The sequence below is a fragment of the Aquarana catesbeiana genome, linkage group LG08 (assembly GCF_042186555.1).
Source record: "Aquarana catesbeiana isolate 2022-GZ linkage group LG08, ASM4218655v1, whole genome shotgun sequence".
In the NCBI taxonomy this organism is placed as follows: Eukaryota; Metazoa; Chordata; class Amphibia; order Anura; family Ranidae; genus Aquarana; species Aquarana catesbeiana.
Genome location: NC_133331.1, coordinates 73,702,889 through 73,717,207, shown reverse-complemented (window position 1 = coordinate 73,717,207; position 14,319 = coordinate 73,702,889). Strand labels below are relative to the sequence as shown.

General features: G+C 43.6%; 1 protein-coding gene across 2 annotated transcripts in view; it reads left to right on the top strand.

Annotated features, from left to right (window-relative positions):
- LOC141105843 (alpha-2-macroglobulin-like protein 1) overlaps positions 1–14,319 on the top strand; it is a 51,521-nt gene that overhangs the window by 18,431 nt on the left and 18,771 nt on the right. For both annotated transcript variants that reach the window (XM_073595974.1, XM_073595975.1), the window contains one exon: positions 6,267–6,376. In XM_073595974.1, coding sequence (XP_073452075.1) covers positions 6,267–6,376 — 110 coding nt within the window. The remainder of the gene's footprint in view (positions 1–6,266; positions 6,377–14,319) is intronic.

The window sequence follows — 14,319 nt, the reverse complement described above, 5'->3', positions numbered from 1 at the left end:
GAACTAGATCCACTTGTGGCTTTTTTCAACCAGACTAATTTTGTAACTATGTATCAAGTTCAGTATTGTTTTCCCAAAAAAGTGATAACTATAACAGGAAGTAAGGGTAAATCCTCCAAACAAGGATTGGATGTTCTAAATTTTCTCCACTCTAACCAAATGTTTTGGCTGTAGTTTCAGTTTAAAGCAGGGGTATCCAACCTGTGGCCCACGGGCCACATGCAGCCCAAGGTGGATATGAATGTGGCCCAACACAAAATCGTATACTTACTTAACTGCTTCCAGCCCACTGTATTATAAAATGGCGGTCAGGTGGGACCGCTCTCGTTCTGGGTGGACGTCATATGATGTCCTCCTATTGTTGCCGTGCATGCGGGCCCGCGGGGGCATGCAACGAGGTGATGGGTGATACGCTGTGTCCCTCAGACACAGCAAATCACAGATTGCGGTGACGTAGGCTCTTTACCATGTGATCAGCTGTGTCCAATCACAGCTGATCACATGTAAACAAATGCTGGTAATCGGCACTTCCTTTCCTTTAAGTGCTATCAGTGTCTGAGGAAAGGAAAGCTGATAACTGGCTTTCTTGTGGTTACAGGGGCATTTACACTGATCATCAGGGCACTGATTATCAGTGCAGCCCCATCAGTGTCCAGCAGTGCTGCATATCAGTGTCCATCAGTGCAGAATATCAGTGCCCATTAATGCTGCCTTATTAGTGCCCATCGATGCACCTTATCAGTGCCTATCAGTGCTGCCTCATCAGTGCAACCTCATCAGTGTAGAATAGCAGTGCCCATCAATGCTGCCTTATTAGTGCCCATCAGCGCAACCTCATCAGCACATATCAGTGAAGAAAACGAAGAAAGGTTTTTTTTTCAGATTTTTTTTTTTTTTTTTTTTTTTTCATTTGTTTAGCAAAAAATAAAAACCTCAGTGGTGAATAAATACCACCAAAAGAAAGCTCCATCTGTCTAAAAAAAATGATAAAAATTTCATATAGGTACAGTGTTGCATGACCGCAATTGTCATTCAAAATGCAACAGCGCTGAAAGCTGGCCTGGACAGGAAGAGGTGAAAGTGCCCGGTATTGAAGTTGGTAAATATGTTGAATTTTTGGGTAATATTTTGGAAAAATGCGGTCAATTTGACATTGTCTCTTTATTGGACTTTTAGGCCTCATGCACACAGGGCGTTTTTCCTGATGCTTTTAGCAGCGTCAGACGTTTTATTTTTACAGCGTCAAAAACACCTCTCCATGTTATTCTACGGGGTTGATTTACTAAAGGCAAATAGAGACTGTGCACTTTTCAAGTGCAGTTGCTCCAGGGCTTAGTAAATGAGGTAAAGCTTCACTTTGCAAAGACTATCCAATCATCTGCAAGGAAAATTTAAAGAACAGCCTGTTTGCTTGCACATGATTGGATGATGAAATTCAGCAGAGCTTCCCCTCATTTACTAAGCTTTGGAGCAACTTCTCTCGCAGAGTGCACAGTCTATTTTCCTTAAGTAAATCAACCCCTTAGGCTTTTAGGAGCTGTAAGTGGCATAGGCGTTTTGGAGCTTTAAAAAAAACTCAGGGCCAGCGCGTTCTGGAGCAGCAGCGGTAAGCTGTAAAAACGCCTGATGTGGCTAAACGCGTGTTAACGCTGTATACAGCGTTAAGCCGCGTCAAGCGATTTTAAGCTGTTGTATTTGAATTTGGAAGTGGAACATAGAAGAGGACAGAGAAACGCTGCTAAACGCGCATTAACGCCAATGCAAAACGCCCCATAAAGCACGTTTTTACAGACGCCTTATTCATGTCATCAGTTTTTGGCAGCACCTATATTTTTTAGGATGAAGCACAGAAGGGCAAAATTAGAACCAAAATATCTGATGAGCACCTTGAAAATTCAGCACTGATTTTTACTACATCCATCTAACCAGATATTGATGCGTTAGTTTATTAAATTACGCACTTGTTTTATGTTTCCCCCCTATACTTTTATAATAAAAAATATTACAAAAAAATAGAGTTTTATTGCTCAGATATACATTATCTATCTTGTGATCTGCCCAACTTTTTCTGTGTATCAGCTCACCTTAGTTAGTGTATTTTATGGGGTTGATTTACTAAAGGCAAATAGACTGTGCACTTTGCAAATGCAGTTGCTCCAGAGCTTAGTAAATGAGCAGAAGCTCTGCTGACTTCCATCATCCAATCATGTGCAAGCAAAAATGCATTTTTTTAAAATTGTTTTTGCATATGATTGGATACTCTTTGCAAAAATGAAGCTTTACCTCATTTAATAAGCTCTGGAGCAATTGCACTTGCAGAGAGCAACTGCACAGTCTATTTGCCTTTTAGTAAATCAACCCCTATGTGTGGCTCAAGACAATTCCTCTTCTTCCCATGTGACCCAGGAAGGTCAAAAGGTTGGACACCCCTGGTTTCATTTATATAATTCATATATCTACAGACCAAGTAAATTCTGTTCCATATTTAAATTTTTTTTTCAATAATTATATTTATTGGTTTCTGTTAACTTGATTTACCCTTCACAAATCGCTACAAACTTGTTTTTGCTATGGTTGTTTCAATAAATGAAGATAGATTTTCATAGGTGAGAACTTTTTTTAACATTTTTTTCTTCTTTGCTTCCTGTGCCATTTTTTTTTTGGAGAGGGAGATTTCCCCTTATATCTTGTTATGACTTTTTTTTTTTACGTTTTTTTTTTTTTTTAATGTTTTTTCTTTTTTAGTTTTCGATACCTTCGTTTCGATACCATCCTATTGAAAACTTAAAAAAAACTTAAAAATGTAAATCAGAAAAAAAATAGAACACCTGTCAGTCTTTTTTGCCGTGTGTGCCTCCGTTAGGGATATTCACCCTCTCTATTTGTCCTGTTTACTGTTATCACCGAAAGTGAAAGGAAATCCTACTTTGTGGGTTGTCACCAGAACAGGAATAGAGGGTATGGCCTCATGCACACAGGACGTTTTTTACAGCTGCTGTTAGGGGCGTCTGACTTTTTTTTTTTTTTTTTTTACCCTCTAAACGCCCCTCCATGTTAGCCTATGTGTCCATTTCAGAGGTGTTTGGAGGCATAAGCATTATGGGGCAGTAGAAAAAAAAAACAACAGCCTGTGCGTCCAGGAGCAGAGACTGTTGAGCTGTAAAAACGCAAAACGCTGTTAAACGGTGTAAAAAGCTTTTAGCCACATTTAGCTGCTTTTGGTGGTCTTAGGCGTTTTTACAATAAAGGAAGTGTTTTTACTGTAAAAACACCCAAAAACCGCTAACTCAAAAAAAAAAAGATGCTTAAAGTGGTGTTCCACCCAAAAAATAAAAAATACATGAAAATTCCTAAAAAAAAAAAAAAACTTTTGCAAATTTTTTTTTTTTTAACTCGCTTCTAAATGCCTGTTGCTAGGGGGTCCCTCGTAGTCTGCCTCTTTCAGTGCCTGGGCTGGTGACATCACTTCCCCCTCGGCACAGGAAGGACTCAGCTCTGCTCCCTCCATCTTGTCAATCACCTGGGACCCATTACAGGTCCCAGGTGACTGAGCGGCCAATCACGCTGCGCGGCCCTAAATCTTCCAGTGAGGACATTTCTTCTGGTGACACCCCAAGATTTCCTCACTTTGGAGAGATTTCTTCTTCCTGTTTTGGTTATGACACAAATGAAGGGAAATCTCTCCAATGGGACAAAGATGGCGAAAAACTAACCGGGGTTATAACCCTCCCGTACTCTATCCAAAGAAAAGTTCTACCTTTTTAGTTCTACTTTAACCCTTTTGCTGCCAGAGCTGTTTATTTTAAATTTTTTTTGCACATTTTAAGCCTGACAATTACATTAAACTCCCAAAATCTTATATTGTGTCTTGAAAGCACAGACCCTGGAGAATAAAATGATGACAGTTGCATGTTTTACTAAATGTTTATTAAACCAATTTTTTATTGATATTTTTTGTATTTTAGTGCATTGAAACACAATATATCACTTTTTGTAAAATATAAAAGGTTTGTACGTAGGCAAATCTGATGTGTGAACTTTTTTTTTGGGGGGGGGGGGGGGGGGGGGTTCTTTTATTAATTTTATTTAACTTTAATACTTTTAATTTTTTTGTACGTAACTACAATAATAGGTGACAAGCCCCCTATGTCTTAGCAGGATGAAAGTGACAAAATATTATTAGACCTCTAATGTCTCCCCAGCACTCCAATTATGCTAACCAAGCACAGGTCATGCTTGATTAGCTTCTACCCCTGCCACAGTGACCAGGAAATGACAGCATTGAAACCAGAAATGACAATGAAGCTGCTTCCAGCTTATGTTGATGTAAGCCTTACATTGGTGCCAGTGAAAAGGCTAAAGCTGAACTCCGGCATAAACCAATATTATCTAAATGCAACAGTCGTGTATTCTTCTTGAATCCTGGTGTGTTTTGTATCTTTCTTCCAGATCTGTGCAGTAATCCAGTGTGAGACTTTTCCTGTAATAAAGACCGCTCACTACTGCTCTCTCTCTTTATGCAGGGTGACTGGTCTTGTCTCCGCCCCCTCCTGTAGTTTTCCTCAGGCTGGTGTGGCTGGTGTAGACGCTAATACAACGCAATCTGCACTTTATTAGCTTGATTGGAGGGCAGGTGAGACATCAGGGGTCTTTTGAAACCCTGACGTCTCACTAAAGAGAACTTGTCGGAAAAAAAAGAAAATCACTTAGGGGACTTTTTTGTGCCCTATGTGATGAAAAATAAAGTTTTAATTAAAAAAAAAAAGGTCAGAAATTAAAGTTGCACCCAAGCATTTAACCCCCTCCCCCCCAAAAAAATATTTTGAGCCCCCACCTCCACATTACTCTCCGCAACCTCAACTTTTATATTTTACAAACAAATATTGTGTCTGTGTGCCCTAGAATTAGTGTCATTTTTTTTACTGCAATTGTATGTTTGATAAACCTTTGCGCTAATATCCTGTGCCATAAAAAATGGAGCTACCACTATTTTATTCCCCAGGGTCTCTGCTTTCAGGGGGCGGGCCCCAGGGCTGTTAAGTAACCTTTAGTCCTAAAATGTTTTTGTAAATGTGTGCAAAAAATGCAAAAAAAATAAATAAAAAGCTTTGGCAATGAAAGAGTTAGTTTGCCCGGTTCTGAAAGCAAAAGTAAAAGCTTCCACAGTTGTGCAAAACCTCTTCTGGACTGGCCCATGCAGTTATACTTTGGCAGGGCGGCCCTCCTGCGCAAAATCACGTACCTGTATGTGATTTTGTGTACTGGGTCAGGGACGTGCGACCCGCTCCTGCTGTGATTAGACACAGCGGGAGCCAATCAGCCGGTCCGGTGGACCCGATGTTTGCTGGCACCCCACAATCGTTCTCAGGAGAGGCAGAATGGCGGTCTGCCTATGTAAACAAGAGGGGAAGATGGAGATCTTGTGTTTCTGCTAGGCAGAAACATGGATCTCTGTCTTCCCCTAGTTATAGCACTCTCCCCACAGTTAGAAAGCACTCCCTAGGAGCACATTTAACCCTTTGACGCCGCTGATGTTAACCCCTTCTTTGGCAGTGTCATTAGTACAGTGACAGTGCATTTTTTTTAGCACTGATCACTACTGGTGTCACTGGTCCCTAAAAAGTGTCACTTAGTGTTAGATTTGTCCACTGCAATGTCGCAGTCCCACTAAAAATCGCTGATTGACCCCATTACCAGTAAAAACAAAAAAAAATGAAAAATAAAAGTCTATAAATCTATCCCATAGATTGTAAACGCTATAACTTTTGTGCAAACCAATCAAGATACGCTTATTGGGATTTTTTTTTTTACCAAAAATATGTAGCAGAATACATATTGGCCTGAATTGATTAGGAAATTCGATTTTTCACATTTTTTATTGGCTATGTTTTAAAGCAGAAAGCAAAAAATATTGTTTTGTTTTCTCAAAATTGTCAGTCTTTTTTTTGTTTAGCGCAAAAAATAAAAACTGCAGAGGGGATCAAATACCACCAAAAGAAAGCTCTATTTGTGGGAAAAAGGACAGGAATTTTATTTGGGTACAGCGTCGCACGACTGCACAATCGTCAGTTAAAAATAAACCAGTGCCGTATCGCAAAAATCGGCCTGGTCATGAAGGGGGTAAAACCTTCGGGGGCTAAACAGCTGCTCAAAGCTGGTTTGTGATTTAGTGGTTATAGGTGTTAACACATCACTGCTCCTTTTCCTGTGGTATTAAATAAAACTGGTTGGTAAATCTTCTAATTCCATCTGTTTTTTCCTAATAGATTGTCCTAAAGTACAATGAACTGCCGGAGGTGGAAAAGTCGCCGTTTAGCATCTCTGCAGAGGCCACTGTCTGTACAGATGGAATGTTCTACCTTCATGTAGTTGTCAGGTACTGTTCTTCGTCAGGGACACAGGACTAAGCTGGCTATACAGAAGTAAAATTTTGTTTGAAATAGTTTGTTTTAAGAACATTCATTCTATTTTCTAAAGGTTAGTGGGATCAGTTAATGGGATTAGTTTGGCTCTCTCTCTCCTCATATGCTCAGAGACAGCAGCAGGAGGAAGTGGCAACCAATGTCAATCAGAACCAATGAAGAGGGGGCCTATGGACACACTAGGTGGGCTTGGGAGCGAACACGCACGAGTGCCCCCCATGGCATGAAGCTTGCTATGGTGAGCACTTGGTGGAGGGGGGGGCGGAGCCAACAGCACCGGCGGGGGAGCCAAGAAGAGGAGGATTGGGGCTGCTCTGTGCAAAACCATTACACAGAGCAGGTAAGTATGACGTGTTTGTTATTTTAAATAAAAAAAATATTATGGGTTCACTATAACTTTGAAGCCTAACTCCATGTTTCTTGTCCCTTTAAATAATTTGTTGTGGCCCAAGTGAACTGTTTACTGCAGTAATAGGTGCGCTTGCTGGGCACGCTATATTGAGCCCTTATACACACAGGACATTAAAAGCGCCACTTTTACAGGCCTTTGACTTTTTTTTTCCTGCCTCTAAGCGTCCCTCTGTGAGATAAAGAAAAAAGAAAAAAGAAGGGCCCAAATATGTGTGTGGTAACACACTAATATATCCTCAAAACATTGTGTACCCAATGTGGGTAGTGTCACTCTAGTCAACGAATACTGCATATATATAAAAAAAACGGGTTGTCCATATCTTATGTCTGTGAGAGCCTATGGGGTGGAATTACAGTGGGGAAAATAATTATTTGATCCCCCGCAGATTTTGTAAGTTTGCCCACTTACAAAGAAATGAGGGATCTATCATTGTTATCATAGGTGTATTTTAAATGAGAGACAGAATATCAACTAAAAATCCAGAAAAAACACATGATACAAATGCTATAAATTGAGTTGCAGTTCAGTGAGTAAAATAAGTATTTGATCCCCAAGGAAAACATGACTTAGTACTTGGTGGACAAACCCTTGTTGGCAAACACAGAGGTAAGACGTTTCTTGTAATTGATGACCAGGTTTGCACACATCTCAGGAGGGATTTTGGTCCACTCTTCTTTACAGATCTTCTCTAAATCCTTAAGGTCTCTTGGCAACTCAAAGTTTCAGCTCCCTTCATAAATTTTCTATAGGATTAAGGTCTGGAGACCGGCTAGGCCACTTCATGACCTTAACCACTTAAGGACCAGCCTCGTTTTGGATTTTAGGTGTTTACATGTTTAAAACAGGTTTTTTTTGCTAGAAAATTACTTAGAATCCCCAAACATTATATATGTTTTTTCTTTCTAACACCCTAGAGAATAAAATGACGGTCGTTGCAATACTTTTTTTTGCACCGTATTTGCACAGCGGTCTTATAAGCGCACTTTTTTTTGGAAAAAATTCACTTTTTTGAATAAAAAAATAAGACAACAGTAAAGTTAGCCCAATTTTTTTTTTTTATATTTTGAAATATGTTACGCCAAGTAAATTGATACCCAACATGTCACGCTTCAAAATTGGGCCCGCTCGTGGAATGGCGTCTTGGCGGAACTTTTACCCTCAAAAATCTCCATAGGCGACGTCTAAAAAATTCTACAGGTTGCATGTTTTGCGTTACAGAGGAGGTCTAGGGCTAGAATTATTGCTCTCACTCTACCGGTCGCGGCAATACCTCACATGTGTGGTTTGACCACCGTTTTCATATGCGGGCGCTACTCACGTATGCGTTCGCTTCTGCGCGCGAGCTCGTCGGGACGGGGGGTTTTAAAAAATTTTTTAAATTATTTTTATTATTTATTTTACATTATTTTATTTATTTTTACACTGTTGTTAAAAAAATAAAAATTGTGTCACTTTTATTCCTATTAAAAGGAATGTAAACATCCCTTGTAATAGAAAAATGCATGACAGGACCTCTTAAATATGAGATCTGGGGTCAAAAAGACCTCAGATCTCATATTTACACTAAAATGCAATAAAAAAAAAAAATAAAAAAAAAAATAAGTCATTTAAAAAAATGACATTGAAAAAAATATGCCTTTAAGAGGCGTGGGCGGAAGTGACGTTTTGACGTTGCTTCCGCCCAGCAGTGTCATGGAGACAAGTGGGCGCCATCTTAGCCTCACTCGTCTCCAGGCACAGCACGGAGTACGACGCGATCGCCTCCGCCGCTACTGATGGCTCCGGTAAGTGGCGGAGGGCACCGGATCGCGGTGGGAGGGGGGGGCCCTCTCCCGCCACCGATAAAAGTGATCTCGCGGCGAATCCGCCGCAGGGACCACTTTTATCAGAAAGCTGGCCGCCGCTCGAAAACGGGGACACCGGGGTTATGGCAGCTAGCTGCTGCCATAACAACGATATCCCCCTTCAAAGTTTGGACGTACATCTGCGTGCGGTGGTCCGGAAGTGGTCAATGTGCTTCTTCTTGAGCCACTCCTTTGTTGCCTTGGCTGTATGTTTTGGGTCGTTGTCATGCTGGAAGACCCATCCACGACCCATCTTCAGTGTTCTGGCTGAGGGAAGAAGGTTTTCATCCAATATTTTACAATACATGGCCCCATCCATTGGCCCCTCAATGCGACAAAGTTGGTCGGTAACTTTAACAGAGCTCCAAAACATAATGTTTCCACCTCTGTGCTTGACTGGTGTTCTTAGGGTCATAGTCAGCATTTTTCTTCCTGGTGACATTTCACTTTGCAAAGACTATCCCTTCACATGCAAGAAAAATAAAAAAAACAGCATTTTTGCTTGCACATAATTGGATGACGGAAGTCAGCATAGCTTCCCCTCATTTATTAGGTTCTGAAGCAACTGCACTTGCAGAGTGCCCTCCCAAGGTAGCCGGGATCGGGAAAGCCTGTACACGCTCAACCATTTTCTCGGCATATGGGCGCAAAGTCTATTTGTCATTAGTAAATCCACCCGCATGTGTCCATGCACATACAGGTATTTCCATGCGTTTAGAGGCAGAAAAAAATAACACCACATGTGCATTCAGAAGAGGAGCGCGCATTAACGTTATGCGTTTAGGCACAGTCTTGCGTTAACGCATTCTAATGGGCAGAATAAATCAACCTCTTAGAGCCGCCCCTCCCGTCCCTTTAAGAGGTTTAGGCGAGGCGTGGCTTAAGATTGGCGGTCACGTGGTCCGAAAACTCCCGGTCGCAAGACGTGATCGGGAGCTTTCGGTTAAGGGACAGTGACCGTGCCAGGAGCATGCACGCTCTCGGCACAGGTGCATTGGGACAGTTCACACAAATATGCAGCCCCTCAGTGCTGAGGACCAGGCACCCAGAGGACGCATATTTGCTCATTGGCAATGAAGTGGGGCCTTTGAAACCCCTGATCGGTTGGATCCAATTTGTTTTTGGATTTAAAGGATAAGTACACTTTTTGTAACATGTTCCATATTACACCCATATTCAGGGTGTAACATGTAACCAGGCCCAGACTGGCCATAGGGCACACCGGGCATGTGCCCGTTGGCCTGGGGCCACCTGGGTAGGAGGGGCGGCTGGGCAGCACATAGAGGAACCGAACCGTGCATTTCTCTCCTGCTGCCGCTGAATTCCCACTTCTCCTCCTGCAGGCATTCAGTGGTGGCAGTAGATAAATGAACGTGTTGGTTCCTCTATGTTGCAGGGGGCCCATGCGGGCACGTCTGTGTATGCAACCAGGGAGCCCATACGGAACTATAGGCTACTTCTGGTTTCTCCTCCAGGGTGCAGTGCAGCTTTTGTGTCCGACGTGCAAACTCCTCTGGTTGGCAGACCTAATGGTCTCTCTCCCAGCCTGCAGCTACACTGGCTGACTGAGCTGGTGGGTGGGCCAGGGGTGTGGCCATCTTCACTTACATGCACAGGTGGCTGCTGAAAATGGTAGAGGACTTGGAGGAGGAGCATAGATGGCAACCCTGGGAGGCTTCACCTCCATCCATATGGTGAGTGTCTCCTGCAGCAATTCCCTCCATGTGCAATTCTTCAGCTTCCTACTGTGGTTATTACACTTTATGCTCCACCCCCCCAGGGTTGCCACCTCATCCCTTTAAAACCGAACACATATTAATTACACAGGTTCTGTTGCTGATTAAAGTGGTAATTAAACTTGTTATACACTGTATACTGGTCACTGCTCCCCATTGTATAATGGTAACTTCTTCCCACCCTGTATACTGCTCACTGCATCCCCACCACTGTATACTGCCCCCCACTACATACTACTCCCCCTCCCTGCTGTATACTACCCACTGCCCCCTCCCTCCCCCATACACTGCTCCCACTGTATACTGTTCACTGCCCTCCACTGTACACCCCCCCCGCTGTATACTGCCCATGCCCCTCCCTCCACACTGTATACTGTCCACTGCTGTCCCTCTGTATATTGCTCACTGCCCCCTTCCACACTGTATACTGCTCACTGCTCTCCCCACTGTATACTGCCCACTCTCTCCCATATACTGCTCACTTCCTCCCCATTGTATACTGGTTGCTGCCCCCTCCCTTTACACTGTCCACCCCCCTCCTCCGTATACTGCTCCCCCCTGTATACTGCTCACTGCATCTCCCCACACTGTATACTGCTTCCCCCCACTGTATACTGGTCACTGCTCCCCTCCACTATATACTGCTCCCCCCTTATATTGCTCTCCCCCACTGTACACTGCTCACTGCCCCCCCATTGTATACTGGTTACTGCCCCCCCCCACTGTATACTGCTCCCCCCCATATACAACTCATTGTCCCTCCCACCCTATACTGCCCACTGACCCCCCTTATACTGCTCACTGCTCCCCCTCCACTGTATACTTCTCCCCATCCACACTGTATACTGTCCACTACTGTTCCCCCCCTGTATACTGCCCACTGGCCCCCCCACTGTATATTGCTCCCCCCATACTGTGTACTGCTCACTGCTCCTCCCCACTGTCTAATGCTTCACTGGCATAGCTTCGGGGGTCAATTGCGACCTCCGATCATGCTGCAGGGGGCCCATGCAGCCTCCCTGTCACTAGGGTGGCACCAGGGGTGTTACAGAACCCTCAAAAATATTTCTAGCACCTCTGTATACTGCTCACAGTTCCCCCTCCACTGTATACTGCTCCCCCTCCACATTGTATGCTGCCCACTGCTGACCCACTGTATAGTGCTCACTGCTCCCCACCTACTGCATACTGCCCACTGTTTCTCCCCGTATACTGCTTACTGCTCCCCCCACACTGTATACTGCCCCCCCCACTTCAATGGTATAGCTTCAATGGTATAGCTTCACCCGCAATTGTGACCCCTGACCATGCTGCAGGGAACCCATGCAGCCTTCCTGTCACTAGAAGCGGCATCAGGGGGTGCTACAGAACCCCCAAAAATATTGTTAGCGCCCATTGGCGGAACTACCAGGGTCGCAAAGGTCGCACTTGCGACTGGGACCTGGCATTCCACCACTACAAAACATGTAAAAGGGCCCCACATCTGATCCTTAATGAAGGGATCTGCAATAGAAATAAAGGGTCCCAGGATCAGTGGGAAGGACCCCAGGACCAGAATTCAGGGAAGACCATAATAGTTTCTTGCACCAGGGCCCTGAAGGTTCTAGTTATGCCTCTGCTCCTATCCATCTTCTTTCTGCTGCCCCCGGGCCCCTGTCCTCTTTCCAGGCCTCTGTGTACTCTCTCCCGCCCCCTATACTTCCCCTCAGCACTGCTGGGTTGAGTTCCCTCCTCCCGCCAATTCCTACAAGGGATCTGGGCTGCTCAGTCTAAAATGCCCGGGCCTATTTAATGTCCCAGTCCAGGCCTGCATGTAACATATTACAAATGGACTGACCCCGCACCACCCGAATCCCTTTTATGGCAGCAAGCGTGGGATCTTCTCCCCCTGCTCGCTGCCACAATCTAAGAAAAATGTGGCCCTGTGGGGCTTCATCCACCCAGCCACATCATATATTCACAGTGTTCTGTGAATGAATGGGCTACAATTACCAACAGCCTTAGCAGCTGTTGGTTCTCAATAAATGTCTGCAGCATTGAGCGCTTTGGTCAGGGCTGGACTGGCCTACCAGTTAGTGGGAAATTTCTTGGTAAGCCACCTGCCCTGGGGCCGCTCTGAGCTATGGCTGCAGCAGCGTCCATAAAAAATATGGTGGCAGGCTGACATGTTAGCTGTGCATGCGCCTTCCCAAGGTAGCCGGGCTTGTGAAAACCTGTACACGCTCAACCAACCGGCATTTTTAAATGTAAGGCATTCGATTTGATCCAAATGCAAAATTTCTGCATTTGTAAATTTGAAAAGCCAATACTGTATAAAGGAATAGTAGTGGTAAATAAAGCACTTGTGGGTTTAACTAATCTTTTTTTGGGGGTTCATTCTCTATTAGAGGTCATGGTGGGGGGCATGTCCTATGCCTACATACTTTTGCTAGTAGGTGTCCCTCTCAAATCTCAAAAAGTTGGGAGATGTGTCTTTGACCACCTCCTATACCATGTCAGCACAATCTATGACCACCTCCTATACCATGTCCGCACAGCCTCTGACCACCTCCTGTACCATGTCTGCACAGCCTCTGACCACCTCCTGTACCATGTCTGCACAGCCTCTGACATCTCCTGTACCATGTCTGCACAGCCTCTGACCACCTCCTGTACCATGTCTGCACAGCCTCTGACCACCTCCTGTACCATGTCTGCACAGCCTCTGACATCTCCTGTACCATGTCTGCACAGCCTCTGACCACCTCCTGTACCAGGGCTGGCTTTTATACCCAGTTCAGCCCTGCGAGCAGCACATTGATCATTCCTGTCAGTGTGTAACTGCCTGTCCGTACAAGGAATGGGCAAACAGCTTAAAATGACAGTCAGCAGGCGACCTGTATGGGATCAGTGATCTGCTGATTGTGGTTGCAATGCTTTCCAAGCTCCTAAAAATAAAATATATATATATATGCAAATTTTTTTACCTGCAAAAAAAAAGTCAATTTATTTTATTTTTTTTTTTAAAGTGAACTTATCCTACTGGCCCTCCAGTTTCTGCCTCTTTATATAACCAGCAGGGCACTACTACATTAATGAAATTAATATTTTGACATTGCATAACTGTCTTGGTAAGAGAGGGAATATGGAATTTTTAGGGTGCCAAGAAATTACCTAAGCAAATATATAAAAAATATAAATGTATTTATACAAAATGTATAAAACATCACAGTATCATCATACAGTAACCATAATATGAGTAACCAGCAGTGACTTCTTGCTCTACATGTTTCGCCATGCCATGGCTTCCTCAGGAGACCTCCAACAAGCACTGCATAGCATGGTAACTATAGGTGAAAAACAGTATAATAAAATCAGTTTTTAATAAACGGAACAATATTTTAAACACATCAAAAATATAAATGAAATTATATCGCAGATACAGTTAGACCAAGAGTACCCCCCCCGCTGTGTCCCCACCTGAACTGTGGAACAAGCCCTATGTTTGGAGATCGCGACCCTGGTGTCTCAAGGACATTGAAGTAAGCGGAGATATCTGGTGTATCACAGAGAAGGACATACAGGCCCCATAAGGCTGAGGGTTATCTAGAAAGGGGGGATAGATGATGAACTTAGACAGACAAGAATAAAAAAATCAACAATGGTATCTTTCTGACCATAAAAGATAAATATATTTAAACCTCAGAAAACAGATGTGGGAACCAACTTATGGTACTGGATGTTATCATAGCAGGTGATACTTCCAAACGGTTAGTAGATCTGAGGGTTGCTTTTTCCCAGAAGAGAACTTTAAAGTGGTTAAATACCCTAATGGATAGCCAAACAAAACAGAAAAGAGGAAGCATTCATATCTAATCTGCTAAGTTCCAGTCCTAGTAGTTCCCACCAATGTCTGAGCGTTATTA